Below are 17,714 nucleotides of genomic sequence, written 5' to 3'. Positions count from 1 at the left end.
ATGTATTTTATTGCCGCGTACCGTAAAAGATAATTATTACGAGTTATGTTCGAGATCGTTTGAAAGTCCAAAATGTCCAAGATAAGCTCTGTCATTTACCATCTAGTTAGCAAAATTGAGTTAATTATCATTTATTCGGTAAATTTGAATGCATTTATACCTCACTAGTCATGTTTTATTTATTGCAGAATCGAAAACGTTACGATATAACTTTTTTTAAGCGTACGCAATCTTTTTACAAGTATACGTAATCAAATTACTTTTATACGTCAATATACTCATGATATATATAATCTATTGTCGTGTAACGTAAAAGACAATTAGTATTATTTATTAATTACGACAGTCTATTCGAAGACATTACGACGTAATCTTTTATAAGCATATGTAATCAAATTAATTTTATATGGTAACGTAACATGCATGTGATATGTAATTTATTATTGTGTTTAAATAAATATATTATAATAATCTTTTATCACCAAAGTTTACGATAGGGGGAAAAAGAATTTTAATTTACAGCATGATTCGGTGTTTTTCATCAAAATCATTAGAAAAAAAAGTCTCCTCCATGTTTCTAACCTAAAAAAACAATAGAACCTAAATTGAAAAAAATAATATATTTTTTCTCCTTCATATTGGTTTTAAGTAATTATATTACGCTTCATTTAGAACCTCTAATTATATCTTATGAACGTAAAAATAAAGATTTTTATACATTTTTTTAAATTATGTCCGAGATCGTTTGATAATTCAAAAATACTCAATATAAAATATGTACCATTTACAATATTTAATTATCAAAATTGAATTCACTAAGTTATATGGAAGATATTTATACTATACAAATCATATTTTATTTATTGCAAAACTAAAAACTTTACGGCATATTTTTTATCATTATATACGATCAAATCAAATTTATACGATGGTGTACGCGTGATATTTAATTTTTTATCACATAATGTAAAGGACAATTATTATTGATTATGAGCTCAAACATATATATCATTCTTTTCATGACTTAATTCAACGATAGAAAAAAAATTGTTTATTATTTGGTGATTTCCCTCAAAATCACAAAAAAATAAAATAAAATATAATAAAAAATCTCCTCCATATTTTTGAAGTAGGTAAAAAGTAATAACTCCAAATTAAAAATTAGCATTTTCCATTTATTATTTATTTCTTTTTTTGAGTGTGTGGATATATGCACGTGGCATTTAGAAATAAAATAAAAACAAATAGCCCATGCAGGCATTCAGATATGTACATATATATAATTGCACTTTTAAGCCTTTACTTATGTATATATTTCGATTCGGTTCTTATAGTTTTTTTACCATACATATTTACCCTTTAATTATTCCTACTCAAATTCATCATTTTCAATTTTTGATTCTTAATAATTCGATTTTCGATTTAACCAATAAAAAAAAGGCTCATATGATCATATATACATGATGTTCATTAAAATATAAATAGTAGCAAAAATACAAGTCCAACACAATTTTCTACATTGATCATTTTTGTTTAACACATAATCGTTCAAATTCCTTCTAAAAACCCATACAATAAATTGAAGTAACAACATTAATAGTTTGCGTTTGTCACAATCAAATCTAAAATGAACATAATATTAATTTCCGTCGAGAAGAGAAAAGGTGTTATAATAGAGAGTAATGCTAATTTAAGTTGTCTACGACTAAAATAATACTAAAATTTAAGAAAAAGGATAAAAATGTTAAAATCATTAATATATAATACTCCTTATTTGGATTATCAATTTAACCGTTAACAAATACATCCTCTTATATTAACCTTTATTCCCAATTTGTTTAAAATGTATTTGACTAGAAAACCATGAGGACCAATATTAATATTTATCCAAATTTGATATACTAATATTACAAATTTTTCCATTTTAAGAAATAAAAAAAAAAAAAAACTACCATATATTATATGGTCCCTACATTTTCATCAGTCAAAGACTCCATTGACTGTTGTTTTCTTCCTATATAAAGAGGCACTTTCCCCCCTACGTTTTCTCTCAACCGTGCCCTAATTCTCTAATGACTTGTTCAAATTCTATACGTATATATATATAATTGTCCATTTCCGGTAAGCGGCGAACTGAAAATGGCGCCCAAGCAAAAATGTACGACGGCGGCGACGGCAGTGACGGCGGCAACGGCAGTGACAGCGGCGGCGGTGAAGGAGGTGCATTACAGAGGTGTAAGGAAAAGGCCGTGGGGAAGATATGCGGCGGAGATAAGAGATCCGGGGAAAAAATGCCGTGTTTGGTTAGGTACGTTTGATACCGCTGAGGAAGCAGCGAGAGCGTATGATAAAGCTGCGAGAGAGTTTCGAGGTGTGAAAGCGAAAACTAATTTTCAGATTGTGATGCAGCCGGCGGATGTGAATCGGAGTCCGAGTCAGACTAGTACCGTTGAGTCATCGTCTGCGGCGGTTGCGGTTGCGGTTGCGGCGGCGACGGCGGTGACTTCGACGGCGACGGCGGCGGCAATGGTGGAATCGGTTCCGTTGGATCTAAGCTTAGGAAGCTCATCATCCGTTGGTATTTTTAGCAACGGTTTAGGTAAGTTTTTGTTCCAGAATTCTCCTACCGGAGGAATCACTCCGCCGACGTACTATTTACAAGGAGCTGGAGTGATTCGTAACGGCGGCGGCGGCGGTAGTGGAGATGGAGGTGCTGCTGCCGGCGGCCAGAGTGGGATGATGAAGAGTGAATCCGATTCATCAACTGTGATAGATTTTATGGGTAACGATCTCAAGCCAAAAGCTAATTTCGACCTTAATCTTCTTCCGGCACCGGAAGACATGTGAAAATTCTTCTGTATGGATCGGAAAGTTGCCGGAGTTGATGATCGGAGATTCTGCATGCTTTTTGAACTTTTGCTTTATTTACTTAGTTGTAAGCTTGTTTAATTAGCGTTAATTCCCCTTTTAATTACCAGTAATTAAGGGACAAAAAGATAAGGGAAACTATAGTCTAAAATATATATAGGGGAAAACGATGACGTTCTGTTCATCGAGTTACTAATGTGAATATCGAAAAATCTGAACTTTTAAGAAAAGAAGCTGGAAATAAATAAATCTTTTCATGTTGTTCAAGTGCTATGGTTTTAGTAGAGTATTGTATTTGCTCGTATTAGAATAAACTGTTTACATCATATTTTTTGGATAAAATATTTTTCAATCTTACATGAACGTGGAATGATTAGTTTTGTAATTGACGAAGGCCGGAGGAAGTGATGATGGCGGTGGTGTAGCGGTGACGATTAAAGGGAGAAAGAAAAGGATAATTTGACACGTGTGGGTTAATGATAGTATGGACATTGCACAAATATTGAGGCAATAGATTAGGTTTGACCGCCAAAGCGAAAAAAGAAGTTATTTGACAATTATGGACCTTGTTGCCACGTGGACTATTTCTTAACTAATTTAATCTACTTGGTTTATTTATATTCAAGTTAAGTAAAAGTCTAATCAATAAAATAATAATTGATACTCCCTCCGTTTCAAAAAGAATGTCCTAGTTTGATTTGAAATGGAGTTTAAGAAAATAAAAAAGACTTTTAAATCTTATAGTTCAAAATTAAAGTTATATCAAATGTACCAAAATGCCCTTTAATCTTGTGGTTTTAAACATGTCATGTGGAAAGTTAAAGTTAAAGTGTTGTAAAAAAAAGGAGTCATTATTTTTTAAACATACTAAAAAGAAAATGACGTCATTCTTTTTTAAACAGAGGGAGTAGGTTTTATGAATATTAATAGATACAAGTGGATTATGATGAATATATATATATATAATGCATAATTCGTTGTCCTAAGTTGTGACACATAATCGATTTTTACCTTAAAAAGACAATATTGTTAATCCAAGCTAAAATTAAATAAGCATATATTTTAAGACAAACTCTTGTCTAGTATATCTATGTAAAATAAAACATTGAACAAATTAAACGAGTGCATTAACATGAGAAAAGGGTCAAATGCCCCCTCAAGCTTTAGCCATATTTCCAACTACACACTTAATCTTTGCGGGGGTCCTATTACCCCCCTGAACCTTTTTTTTTTATATTAGTTCACCCTCAGACGCTGATGTGTCCACATAAACCAGATTTATAAAAAATGTTTATATATACACGCTGTCCACGTATATATTAGTGGACCCCATGAATTTACACGACTCACAAATTGACACGTGTCACAAAACTTTACCTTTACCTTTTATGAACCTAATTGACCCTCATTTTTCTTCTTAATCTAATCTCTACCATCTTCTTCCTAATCTAATCTCTAGTTCTTCTTCCTTTTCTCTACGATCTTCCATTATTGACGTTGCTTGGAAAGCTTACTTACTATTTCTTTTGAGAAAAGGTTAGATCTTTACTTACTAACCCTAATAACACAAAGTGAAAAAAAAAACAAGCTATCGAATTGGGGAAGATTTCGATTGTTCAATACGAAATTCGAGAAAATTGCAAATCCTAAATTCAATCTTAGTTGGAGAAGATACAACTACTAAATTCAAGCTTTGAAAATGGTGGATGAAGAACAAAGAAGAGAGATTTTGTTCAAGAACAAAAGAGATGGAGATAAATGAAATGGGAAAAAAATAAAAAATAAATATATGGTTAAATAAAGAGTAAAGTTACTGTTGGGAGGCTTATTTGGACTCCACATGGACATTTTATTATGTTCTTACGCGCCTCACGGAGGTGAGTTCACGTATGTGGACACATCAGCGTCTGAGGGTGAACTAATATAAAAAAAAAAAGGTTCAGGGGGGTAATAGGACCCCCGCAAAGATTAAGTGTGTAGTTGGAAATATGGCTAAAGCTTGAGTGGGCATTTGACCCTTTTCTCTTAAAAAATATATTATTCATATATGTGTGTCATTTTATATGATAATTGTTTATCCCTAAATCAATATTTTGATGTCGTTCAAAAACATGCAAATTGAGATGATCAAATAATAACATTATTAATGTTATTTTGCTTGTTAAACGTAGTTAAGATAACAAGTGAAAATAATAGTTAATAAAGTAATTGATAAGATATAAGTAACAAATATTATTAGCATATTTGCCAATATGATAGTCCGATAGCGTCCATCGAAAAAGCACAGCTTGAGAGATTTAGGTTAGAGAACTTCAATAACAACAAGCAAACAATGAAAATTGTAATGGAATACGAATAAGGGATACAAATACATTTAAAGCGAAATTCTAGGAAATGTCTCACGTGAATTATGTTCCCATAGTGATCTACATCTGCATGTTATTTCCGTTATATGTAGAACTGCGTAATCGCTGAAAGGAATTGTGAATTCTTTAAAAACGGTTACACTCTTCAACTTATCTTGAACTATAATTGAAATTTTACTATCCTTGCGGCTTTGAAGTTCAAAATCAAATTGACCAATAAAGATCAAAGGTCTGAATCTTCGGAAATGAGGACAAATTTTATCGTACAAGCTCATACATTGAGGTTAGTACCACTTTTACTATGTTATATTTGATTTGTCTTCAAGCTTCATATATTATCATTCGATATGTTTAATTGTTGAATCCGAATCTCAAGTCATATAATAATAATTTTAGAAATTAATAACATTTTTCTTCGATTCACATTTTTAATATTTTATCAACGATACGTAACGTTTATGCGCCAAACCGAATGAATAATGATGAGCGTGGTGGTTGGTAATATATAGGAGTAGTTCAGTAGGTAGGATAGACCAAAATGTATAATAAGTGAAAGTGTGGATTGGAGGATTAAATTATAAGGAATTATTTGATAACTAATTATAGTTATGTAGTAATAGTAAGGCATATAGTTATAAGAAAATTTATACATTAGTTATGCATGATATTATTCTCCGCAAATTTACTTTGTGGGATTAGATTAAATAAATTTTTGTTATTGTTGTTGTCGTATTAATAATTCCACCTCTATTTTATATAAACTACAATAATATATAGATTCTTTCATAACTAGTATAAATATTTTATGTATTTCTATATTATAAATTAAACATCATACTATTAAATTTATATATGAATAATCTATATTATTAAATATGATATTATTTATATAAAATTTAATATCAAATAATGAACTTCCGCATTATCTACCAAATGACCTCGATAAATTTATTATTTTATATTTTAAAAGTTATTTTCACAATCAAAACTCGTGACCTCAGGATCACATTTCACTTACTTTATTTTACTACCAAAAGTAGTTTAGGCGACCATGAAAGGGCCCATGTGGAAAATGAAATGGAAACGCGGCTGCCGCATTTTATGGGTCCTGGTATTTTGTGGTTTACCAATCTCACTTAATCTTATTTTTATTTATTATTATTTAATTACCATATTTTATTTATTATCTTACTTTTTTATTAAAAAAAACTAATAAAGAAATCCTGTCAAATAAGCTGGAAAGGAAGGAATATTATTTGTCATTTAGAAGTTCGAGAAAAAAAATGATTTAACTTTTATTTATTTTTATCATTAGTACTTAGTAATTGTTTTTGAAGAAATGTACAAACAACTAAATAAATAAAATATTTAGGACATAAATGCAGTTTATATAGTCAAAAGTTCCTCTTGATTGATATTCCTTAAAAGGCATGTAAAAGAGAAATACAACAAATAAGTTGAAACAAAGAATATGATAAAAAAAATTCCTTTTAAGCTCTCTATTCCCACTTAGTGGGATTTCACTGAGTTAGTTATTGTTGTTTAAGTTCATATTCTCTTCCTTGTTCAATTTCAACATCCAAGTGAAGTTGATTCCACTCACTTACCATATCAAGAAATAATCGAGGTACACGAAAATTTACTCAATCTGTCGAATTGAGACCGTATAATGCGATCACATTCTGTGGTTCTATTGTAATTCACCATTTCACAGTTTACATGAGTGTCTTTAACCAAAAGCTCCAAAACTACTGACAAGAATACATGTATATAGTTAAAATATACAACACACTGTCTCTGGTTTGCTCGGACTCTCCAAAAATATTGCCGCACACGAGTCAGATCCTTCAAAAATACACTATTTTTAGAGAATCCGACACGCACCCGTCGACATTTTTGAAGAGTCCGAACAACATAGATCTCTTGCACTGAATTACATCTATGGCATTTATAATTGATTCCTGATCTGTATAAACCACTATACACATTTTCTAGCCACAAAACAGCAGCATTGTATCTGGAAATCTTCTCACTAAGCTTGCGATGGAGTTACAAGGTCTGCGGATGGGATTCATATGATCCTTCCTTTGTCAAAAAATTATACTGTGTAAGTAGGATACGAACAATGTTTTTGTTGGTATATGTATAAATTGTTGAATCCTCTTGACGTGAAAGAAGTTTCTAGTGTGAGTTGACTCAAAAATTGTTCGAACTCAGACAAGCAAAGGAGGTCCATTCTCAACAGCTGTCCGAGTATGTTCGTGATGATGACCATTGTGTTGGTGTCTTGTCATTTGGATGTGGTTTAAATGTGTTCTTTTCTTCGCATAAGGAGCGTCTCTCACTGTATAAAAAATGAAGAGGAAAAAAAAACAGCGATTCATCAATGAGAAAGCATGAAACTCGTTTACTTTCATCGTGTAGAGATACATCTTCACTCGAAATTCATTTCTCAAAAACACCATGTTGACAACAACACACATGAAAGAGATGGGAAATACATTTGACTATGGATATAGAGCATGTTATGTTGAAAAACTCTTACCAGCCATTCTTTTAGCGCGGAGGATATTTTGCCGCCTTTTCCACCAACATGTTATGCATGTAGCGATAACTACAACAGCGACACACGCCCCTAAGCCAATGCCGATTTTGGCACCAACAGTAAGATGTGGTCCACATGTTGGTAATCCAGGAATACCACAAAGGCCTGCATTATCAGTAAAACTGAAAGCATCCAAAGTAAGTATTTAGCATAAGTACTAATGAACAAAAAAATTCACAGTTTTTTTATCTGATCCTCGAGTTAATACACCGATGAATTGTCATATTAGTTTCACCACATGAATAGTAAGGTTTAATTAGCTTCTCTGCCTTAAAACAAACGACACTGACACCTATTACCGCAGCATTTCTTTTATGGAAATATGCTAAATGCTACTGTTAGAATTTGGACTTATGTTAATTGGTTATAGCCTCAAAGGACAGTGACGTGGCCCAGAAAGAAGCCTAGCATATTTATTTGTTGAATATGTGGTAATAGTTAACGCCCATCCATCGAAGTAGCTAGTGGATTGTGGAAGTTGGTGTCAGGCCTAACCGCCAGTTGTGGATGCTAAATCAATGGAGTTTAACGGTACACTTGTTTAACCTTAACTTATAATGTGTTCTAATCAAATGCTATGATTGTAGACTTCTTTGTTCTTTTCACAGTTATCATCAACACAAAATGGTGACAAGGAGACCTTCATCGACGCATCTAGAAATTGAATATCGACCATAAGTAGCATGTATTTTTGACGATAAAAAGTTGGACAAAAGAAAAACTACGTGAAAGTGATGCTCCCTCCGTTTCAATTCATTTGTCTTACTTTCCTTTTTAGTCCATTTCAAAATGAATGTTTGTTTCCTATTTCGTCAATCTCTTTAATTTCAACTTTCCACATGGCATGTTAAAGACCACAAGATTAAAGGATATTTTGGTACATTCTACGTATCTTTAGTTTAAGACCATAAGATTCAAAAGTCTTTTTTACTTTCTTAAACTATGTGTCAAGTCAAAACTAGACAAACAAATTGAAACATAGGGAGTAATTTTGGTACATTCTATGTTTCTATAGTTACGATGCAATTTTTGAAGGATGCTTCACTAAGAAGAAGCCTTATGCTAAGAACGTGCAGTTAGGAGAACATACTTGAAGCTAGCTCTGTGCAAGAGCCTTCCGCCTAACGCTGCAGGAATTTTTCCGGAGAGCAAATTGCCGTTGAGATTCCTGTAATAAATAAAGTAGTAAATTAGAGCTCTTTATTGATCCATCAAATGTCCTCAACTGAGCTTGTTGAAGTATCTTACAGTGTCAGTAACGACGTCAATTCCCCAAGGCTTTCAGGAATCGACCCGTTGAAGGAATTGTATGAAAGATCCCTGTTGTGCAACTTTTGTTAGGTAATCACAAAGTGAGGATTTAATCATATAAACAACCAACGAACAGTATGCACAATCACTACTCCCGCGGCACATATAGATGATAAAGAACAGTAATTATATATTGAATGCCTAACATACTCACAGAGTAGATTACAAAATTATTCTGTTTCCATATTTTCAGATACTATTACTCTGGCAGCTAAGAATATAATATCAAGTAAAGAAAAGCACAACTCTCCGCAAATGTACTCACAATTTCTCCAGACTAGTTATTGTTCCAAGAGCTGAGGGAATAGGCCCGTGAATGTTGTTTCCACTCAAATTTCTGTAAAATGCACACAAGCAAAGCATAAGTCAGAGAAGATCATGTTTGAGAAGTGGGCGCCGGCATTGCAATATACATGAGCAAAAAGACATTCTAAAAAATGCTCAGACATTGAAAACCTCTTAAATTGGAAGTTACTTAACCGCTTAGTATGTAATTCCTTCAGATACATTATGTCCAAATAATTTTGAAAAAAAGTGTCAATATATTTGCTAAAACTCATATTGATCATCAACTCCATTTTAAGCAGTAGAAGACCGTTGGAAGATGCACATCTTTCATCCAAATATTATATTAAAAAAAAGCAGCATTTAAACTTACATGCTCTGAAGATGATGCAATTGAGAAACATCATCTGGTAAGAAACCTCGTAAACCTTGGTTGTCCAGGTCACTGTGCTTACAGGAAAAACAGATAAAGAGGACACATATTAAGATAAAATAACAAAATCACATAATATAGAAAGAAAGCCAAGTATCGTCCAGCAAAACTTTTAAATTGGGGTGCAGAACATCAATAGAAGGAATATATGTCAATGAGTGTTACAGGTGTGTCCTTGTGCACGTGTGTGGAATGGGAGGAACTTTTCTATCTAAGGTCAAGGTCAAGAACGTACAGCCCATCGATGACCCATTTATTGCTGGAGTTGTCAAACTGACAATCTACTCCACTCCATGGATGTTGTTGCGGAAAACATGGATCACCATTCCACCCAAAACGAAGGGGAAGTCCAAGTGCAAGTTTCAGTGACTGTAAAGCCTTTACTGAAAAAGAAAAGAAGATAAAGACTATCTTAATTAGAAAGGCACAAGCTTGACCACGGAACAATGGAAAAAATAACATACTACATTTGGCCCCTTTCGAGAGTGTAAAGTGTATGAGATGAAAAAACATGTAGCATCCAAGAAGTACAAGTGAAACATTTGACTTACCTTCCTCTGGTAATGTTTTAGATTCAACTGGTATAACCTCAAAAATCTCAATGGCACTAATGATGGCATGAGTCCCCGTTGTTGGATGTAATGTGATTGTCAAAATCCTGCCACTGACTGGAATGGTTGTGTTCAGTACAAGAGCACTGTTAACACCCCCCGCTATTCTCACAATGTCAATATCTCGATACACAATGTTACCATTAATCGAAATGTCAATAACCCTTTGTCCCACATCTGTAACTGAAGGATCAATTTCGGCAAAGTGTAACCAGACAGAGTAGTTTTTGTTGGGATCGACTTCTATTGTGTGCGTTAAATCCGGATCGTTGTCGGTACTAACAAGAGCAGTTTGGTAAAGAGCTTGTGGATAGAAGTTTGGAGCTACAGACGCTGACTTTATGGTGCTTTTAGTAGATATAGGCTTATCAGAATTCTGACCAAAGGTCATAATTGAGCTCCAGAACCGATCCCCACCCCAACGGTCCCCATCGTAGTCAACGTCAAACTTTGGATCCTGATCTCCACAGCTCAATCTTTTGCTAGTTCTAAAGATTGTCCCTCGACCAAATCCAGGACCAGAATAGTATGCTTTCTCATCTACTTCTTGAATCTCGATTGCGAGTATAGCAGGATCTCCATGACCAGTGCTGTGGAAGCAAAGTGAGGTAGTACCATTCTCAAGAAATACAAGAGTTTCAACAAATGCTCGTTCATCATGATTACTCCAACCAGACGGCAAAGAATAAACCAAGGTCCCTTCAACAGAAACATCAAATAGAGGTTCGTTATCAAAACTTGGTTCTTTAACCAATCCAAAGTAGATCCTCACTGAATAGTGGCCATGTGGCACTTTATCGATATTGTAACAATTATCAGGACCCTCTGATAGAGGGAAATACCGTAATGTGCCGAGTGGAGGTGTTATGTAACTTGGGCGGTATGCTTTCGTACGTATGCCTCCTGTATATCCAAAATCTTTATGCCAGAGGGTATTTGTCGGGGAACTACGAACATCATTTTGAGCTCCACAGCTTATTCGCGTTACATATGGTGCTGCAGTGAATAAACAGGATAGATAATTAGATAGTAAACAAAAGAGCAACTTGAAAGAGGCTAATCAATAATAAAGGAGCAGCCTTTTTCTTTTCATGTAACAGTGCTAGCAATGGAAAAAACAGCAGAAAAAGTACATATAGGGAAGCAATAACGTCTTATAAAGTTACACTAACGTTGTAACAATTTATTTATTTATTGATGACCATGGTGTCCAGACGAGTTTTCGTGCACCTCGACTAATTCCAGGGGACATATGAGAAGAATCACCTAGTATGTTTGCACCAAAAAAATTTATCTCTTATGAAAAAACCAGACTTCTAGCTGCTCATTAAGTTTGTGAAGACACCTCACTTATTTATTTTTCCTCTTTAACACAAGACTCAAGATACTTCATCATATCATGGAGTGAAGCGATTAGAAATTTTGCAAATATACAGGATTATACTGACGAGCACGTGCAATTACGTTACGAATAATTAGGAATCCTATCTTACATCCAATAACATACTCATAGAATTAACCACAACCAGCCAAGTACTTGCAAAAATCTAGCACATGAGCTAACTATTTTCCAAGACCATATAAAGAGTCTAATCGCAACATCTCACATGCTTGTGGCACTTCCAACACAAGTTAAGATTAGTGAATCAAAACTAAAACATTTTAATGCAGACACAATTACAGCTACATAATTACAACTAAATTCACATTGCATAAAAAACATAAAAGGAGCTGAGACGGGGAGAGTTAAAGAAGAACAACAAAAGTTGGATTTTTTTTGAGAATGCTGCTATGAGTTTTCTTCAATTTGCTTCAATTCCAATATTGAAAATTTAGGCACCATAAGGTCCATGACTAAATCCAACAACATAATCATAGAACCAACCACAAACAGCTAAGTACTTGCAATTAGTTAACATTAGACAATCAAGCCAAACAAATCGAATTCAAACACAATTTTGCATCATCCATTAGTCGAGTTGCGCTCAAACTGGCTCAGACATAACGAATATCAAAGAAGAAAGTTACTCAAAACATGTTAAAACTACATAATTTAGACACCCTTTAAAGTCCTTCATCAAATTCACATCATACAAAAGGAAAAAATAAACATAAAAGAACCTAACCAGGTAGACAAAAATCAATCCTGAAAGCAAAGAAGAAGAGCAAAAAGTGAAATTTGAGCATTTTGAGTCCAAATGCTGCTCCGAGTTAACATTAATCAATCAAACCAAAACAAATTGAATTCAAACACAAATTTTACATCATCCATTAGTCAAGCTGCACACAAACTGACCCAAACATCACAGTTATAAAAAAAAAAAGAAGTTAAACACATGATAACTACATAATATAGACACCCTTTAAACCCCTTAATCAAATTCACACTATACAAAAAGAAAAAGAGAACCATAAAAAGGAGCTAACCAGGTAGACAAAAAGCAATCTTGAAAGCAAAGAAGAACAACAAAAAGTGAAATTTGAGCATTTTTACGTCCAATTTCTGCTCTGAATTTTCTTCAATTTGCTAATAATTTCTTGAAATACATTTCCCTTTTGCCCATTGTGGGAACCAACCACCATAGATAGAGAAAAGGAATGTAGACTTAGTATAGAGTAATTGATGGGACGTGCAGTAGATAGTACTTGATTATGGACTTTTTTTTTTGTTCATGATCCTATGCTTATGCAGCCTATTGTTTCCCCTGTACCCTTGCTTAATCAACTGCCACTTGGCTTTACCAAACATTAGGCTGAAATTAATTCGGTAGGAGGATGTGGAGGTCGTGTATTATAGTATATGCTTGGAGTTCTAGTTTTTGATACTTATCATCATTTGTTTAGTGTCTCCATTACTTTACTATTTTTGTTGTTATTCATATTCTTTTCTTTTGACTTATCACTACTTTTCTTATTCGTTGTTACATTTTCCTCTTTTTTATACCTGAAGTTATTGTAATTGACTCAAAAGTGTTTCGGTAACAATATTTTTACCTCCGTGAATTAGTGGTAAGGACTGTGTAGATTCCACTCTTCCCAAACCCCACATATAAAATTTCACTGAAGATGTTATTATTGTAAGTATTTCATGGTCACCTAGGATTTGAAGAAGGAATAGTCTATTTTAATGCAAGTATTAATAGATGTTTTCACGATTTGACTTCGCAACCTATAAACTCACACGAAAACTCTATTGTTGCTCTATAACTTTCTTTAATTTCAATGTCTATGGCCTTTTTATTATCTTGAAACGTTTAAATAATACTCATTTTTTAAATTTTAATACAACTATTAAGAATTTTATAGTAGTTATATTTATAAATTTAATGAACGTTTAAATAATACTCCCCTTTCAGTTCCTAATTGTATGTCTTCAGACGAACTTTATTAATTAAATAAAATGTCCCGTTTGCAATTTGAAAAAAAAATACAGATCTTATTTTTACCATTAAAAATAAAGAAATTATTTTCGGGAAAATAATACTTCAAAGCAGTTATGAAAAATAGTAAATGACGAAAATGAGTAGTAACTAAAATACTAGGGAAAAAAATAACAAACGTGGAAAATATTTAGAAGCTACAAAATGCGAGTGCATGATAAGAGCACACGTATGAGAATATTTCCCTCTAAGATTTGGAAAAGTGAGTTGGGTCCCATATCTTTTTAAATTTACATTAATGTCCTTTAATTAGTGGGAAAAAGTTTGAATTTGTTCATGCTTCATTGGACTTTGATACACGTAATTGGAATCAAATGGCCATTAATCATTGCGCCATTAACGGGTGCCAAAGGTAGGGGCTCCTCCAATGCCAAGCTAAATTAAAATCAGCGAATTATGACATGTAAATTATAACGGATATGATATGATATGATTTTATGTTATATTTTAATATTATTTTTTTTTGATATGCTTATAAATTATCACGTTGGAAAAATATATTCAAAAAATGTAACATGCAAGTTATGATTGGCTGATATGATTTTATATTACATTCAAGCTGGACGTTATGTATATTGGACTAGTTATAAATCATATTGGATTGTTATTGCGTTAGAGTTGCAAATAAAGAAGAGGAAATTAAAGAAGTGCATTTTCTAAATGTGGCATGTAATCATGACAGAATCGATACGACTTTCTATTGTATTTAACATAGATGTCTTGTTGAATTAGTTACGATATGACATACTATCTGACTGATTCGTCCGATATACAGCCCTACTCCTAAGCTCTCCCCTTCTTCTTCATCATTTCTTATTCATTTTTCTTCTTCTTTATAGTAGATTTTCTCAACCATCTTCTTTTTCTTCATTTTGTTGTCTTTTTCTTTTTCTTTTTCTTTTTCTCGTTGATTATTTTTTTCTTCATTGGTGAATGTCTTTTGCAAAAGTGAAAAACCATTGTTGGGACGAAATCATTATCGGAGAAGAAGTAGTTTGATGAAAATCACAATTGAGATTTAGGTGCGACAAAATCAAACTCGATTCGTCCAATCAGTCTGACTCGTTTAAGTTTGGGCAGGTCATTCATGAGTTCAACCCATTAAAAGTTAGGTTGATATGTAACCTGAATTGGCTTATGAGCTATCTTGTCAAAACATTTTTAAAAAAAACTTTTTTCTAATTTGATATGTTATATATAGGAATAATAAATATTTTTTTATTAAATATTAAAATATTTTAAAAGACCAAGTAAAATAATTAAACTTGATAAAAATTGGATTAGATTGGGTCTTGACCCGTTATGTAACCTATTACCTAACTCATTTTGACCCAAACAAAGTTGAGTTGGGTTGGCTGTATGGCCCGATCATTGTTTGAACCCATTATGACCCGCCAAATTTAACCTAACCGGCCAAATTGCCACCCCTAATTGAGATCTATTTTTTTTAGGAAAAATTACTTGGATGAGTACCTTTTAATAAATAATTATTGATTTTAGCGATATTTTTTATTTATTACTCCCTTTGTCCCTAATTACTTGTCCACTTTTCCTTTTATAGTTGTCCCTAATTACTTGTCCATTTTGACAAATCAAGAAAGGACAATTTTTTTTTACCTATTATACCCTCAATTAAATAACTAATTACTTTGAAAAATATAGAACTTTTCATCCACTTCATAATTAATAGGGGTAAAATGGTAAACTCACTATGTCATTAATTGATTTCTTAATAGGTGTGTCAATTCAAAAGTAGACAAGTAATTAGGGACAGAGGAGTACAATTTATAGCAATACATAACAATACTATATTAAATATGCGATATGTATTAAATGTGAATTATGCATGCAATATATATGTATTATAACTATTTTCTTAAATATATTATGTTTGTTTGGTAAGAAATTTATACATTGTATTATAAGTGTATTAAAATGCATGATAAATGTACTACCCATCAATAAAATTTAAATTATATGTGAATAACAAATTGTTATTTGTAATATATATTAAAACTGCATTATAAATGTATTAAAAGTGATCAAGTGAAAAAAAAATATTATTGCTATAAATGATAAATATTTTTTTAATATAATATATTTATGAAAGTTTCCTTTTTTTTTACAATGACATCTCTCTCTAGTTTTTTACCCGAATATAACCCCTTTGACTTTTAACCCCTCCATTATTTAAGTTTTGCCACAATGAAATTATTTATTCATGTGTTATATAGCTTGGCATCATTTTTAAATTTTTTAAAAAGTGTATAGACATTTTGAATGATGCCAGTGAAATGGCTCTTTCGGCTATATTTTATGTTACTTCACCTACACATATCATTAGATTTTAATCGAAGTGTGTTCGATAAACAATCCAAACAATAAATCTGCACACATAATAATTCACAGTATAAAAATCGTAAAAATATTGACTTCATTATTTTTCCCATTCACTCAAATAAATATTATCCCTTTAAAAAGAAAAGAACACTCAGGAAAACTAGCATTTGTAATAATAAAATAAAATCGTGGTAATGATTTTAGGAAGAGATAATTACATTATAGTGTATCTCACAAAGTTACATTACAAATTAAAATCACTATATATGAAAATTCACCATAATAAATAAATAAATAAATATAAAAATATATTGGTAAATATGTATAAATGGCAAGAATAGTCTGGTTTTGAAAAAACAATTTTCTGCTTCTGTATTTTTTAAGAAGGAGAAATTTTTAATTTCTTCTCAACAATAGAAAAACTTATTCTGCTTCCAATTTAAAATAGTTTTATATGTTAGCCAAACACCTTAATTTTTTTAAAAAGTTTTTTTTCGTTAAAATAAGTGTTTTTGGTCTCTTAACAGCAATGCCAAACTGGCACTTTGTTAAGATTGTTAAATTATAATGAAACTCCATCATTGCTAACAAGTAACAATAGATTCCGATTAGTTTTTTTTTTACACTCACATCAAATATACCTTGAAATTTTTATCTTTTACCATGAAAAATTGAATGGACCCAGTTACTTCATTTCCAATGAGATACTGGGATTGAATTTTTATTTCGAAAATCATCTTAATAATTAACCTTCATTCTCCATCTCAATCGACTTACCAAAAACACTTATTTTCCGCCCCTATTTCATAATTAAACTCCACTATTGTCAATAACATATTGTTATTATTTTTTCTTTCACAAACTTAATAAAAGATTGATGTCCAATTACCGTTAAAGTTTGAAGTTTCAAAATTTGAAAATTGAATTTTCGCAAAATAAAAAGAATAATTATGTATTCTGATCTTATTTCGAANTTTAAATTACATAAATTTTTGGTGGCAGCCATTTAAAAAAAATAATAAGTTTTTTAAAGAAAAAATCGATGCCGAAGTAGCGATTTTTAGTTTTAATTTTTTTTTTAATTTTCATTTAAATTGCTAAAAGGGTAAAGATTTTTTTTAAAAAAAGCTTTTTATGAAAATCGTTGGCTTCAGTTTTATTTATTTTTTTAATTTTTATTAAATTCTCTGCAAGGGTAGGATATTTTTTTTAAAAAAATAATAATTTCTTAAACAATTCAGCACTTTTTTTTTTTAATTTCTTAAACAAAATCGCTGCAATAGTAGCGATTTTTCTTTTAATTTTTTTAATATAAAAATGTTGTTATAGCAGCGATTTTAAAGAAAAAATATTTTTTTGAGAAAATCGGCAGAGATTTTTATTTCTTTTAGCGGAGTGGCGTCAATTTTTGTCAGAACAAAATCGCTTCGTCAGGAGCGATTTTTTCCTTTTGGT

At 31.8% G+C, this 17,714-nt stretch overlaps 2 protein-coding genes across 2 annotated transcripts; one reads left to right on the top strand and one right to left on the bottom strand.

Annotated features, from left to right (window-relative positions):
• Positions 1 to 2,055: 2,055 nt before the first annotated feature.
• LOC125859680 (ethylene-responsive transcription factor 8-like) lies at positions 2,056 to 2,947 on the top strand. The gene has a single exon (XM_049539476.1). The coding sequence runs from the start codon at positions 2,140 to 2,142 to the stop codon at positions 2,845 to 2,847; it is 708 nt and encodes a 235-aa protein (XP_049395433.1). The 5' UTR covers positions 2,056 to 2,139; the 3' UTR covers positions 2,848 to 2,947.
• A 3,925-nt stretch (positions 2,948 to 6,872) lies between these two features.
• Positions 6,873 to 13,107, bottom strand: LOC125860145 (receptor-like protein 4). Its single transcript, XM_049540045.1, has 9 exons — positions 12,907 to 13,107; positions 10,420 to 11,475; positions 10,104 to 10,251; positions 9,809 to 9,880; positions 9,416 to 9,487; positions 9,088 to 9,159; positions 8,930 to 9,007; positions 7,780 to 7,961; positions 6,873 to 7,578 (listed from the first exon to the last, which is right to left on the bottom strand). The coding sequence occupies exons 1-9, from the start codon at positions 12,965 to 12,967 to the stop codon at positions 7,448 to 7,450; spliced, it is 1,872 nt and encodes a 623-aa protein (XP_049396002.1). The 5' UTR covers positions 12,968 to 13,107; the 3' UTR covers positions 6,873 to 7,447.
• Positions 13,108 to 17,714: the final 4,607 nt, after the last annotated feature.

This window comes from Solanum stenotomum, chromosome 3 (assembly GCF_019186545.1).
Source record: "Solanum stenotomum isolate F172 chromosome 3, ASM1918654v1, whole genome shotgun sequence".
NCBI lineage: Eukaryota > Viridiplantae > Streptophyta > Magnoliopsida > Solanales > Solanaceae > Solanum > Solanum stenotomum.
This window is presented reverse-complemented; position numbering and strand designations above follow the sequence as displayed.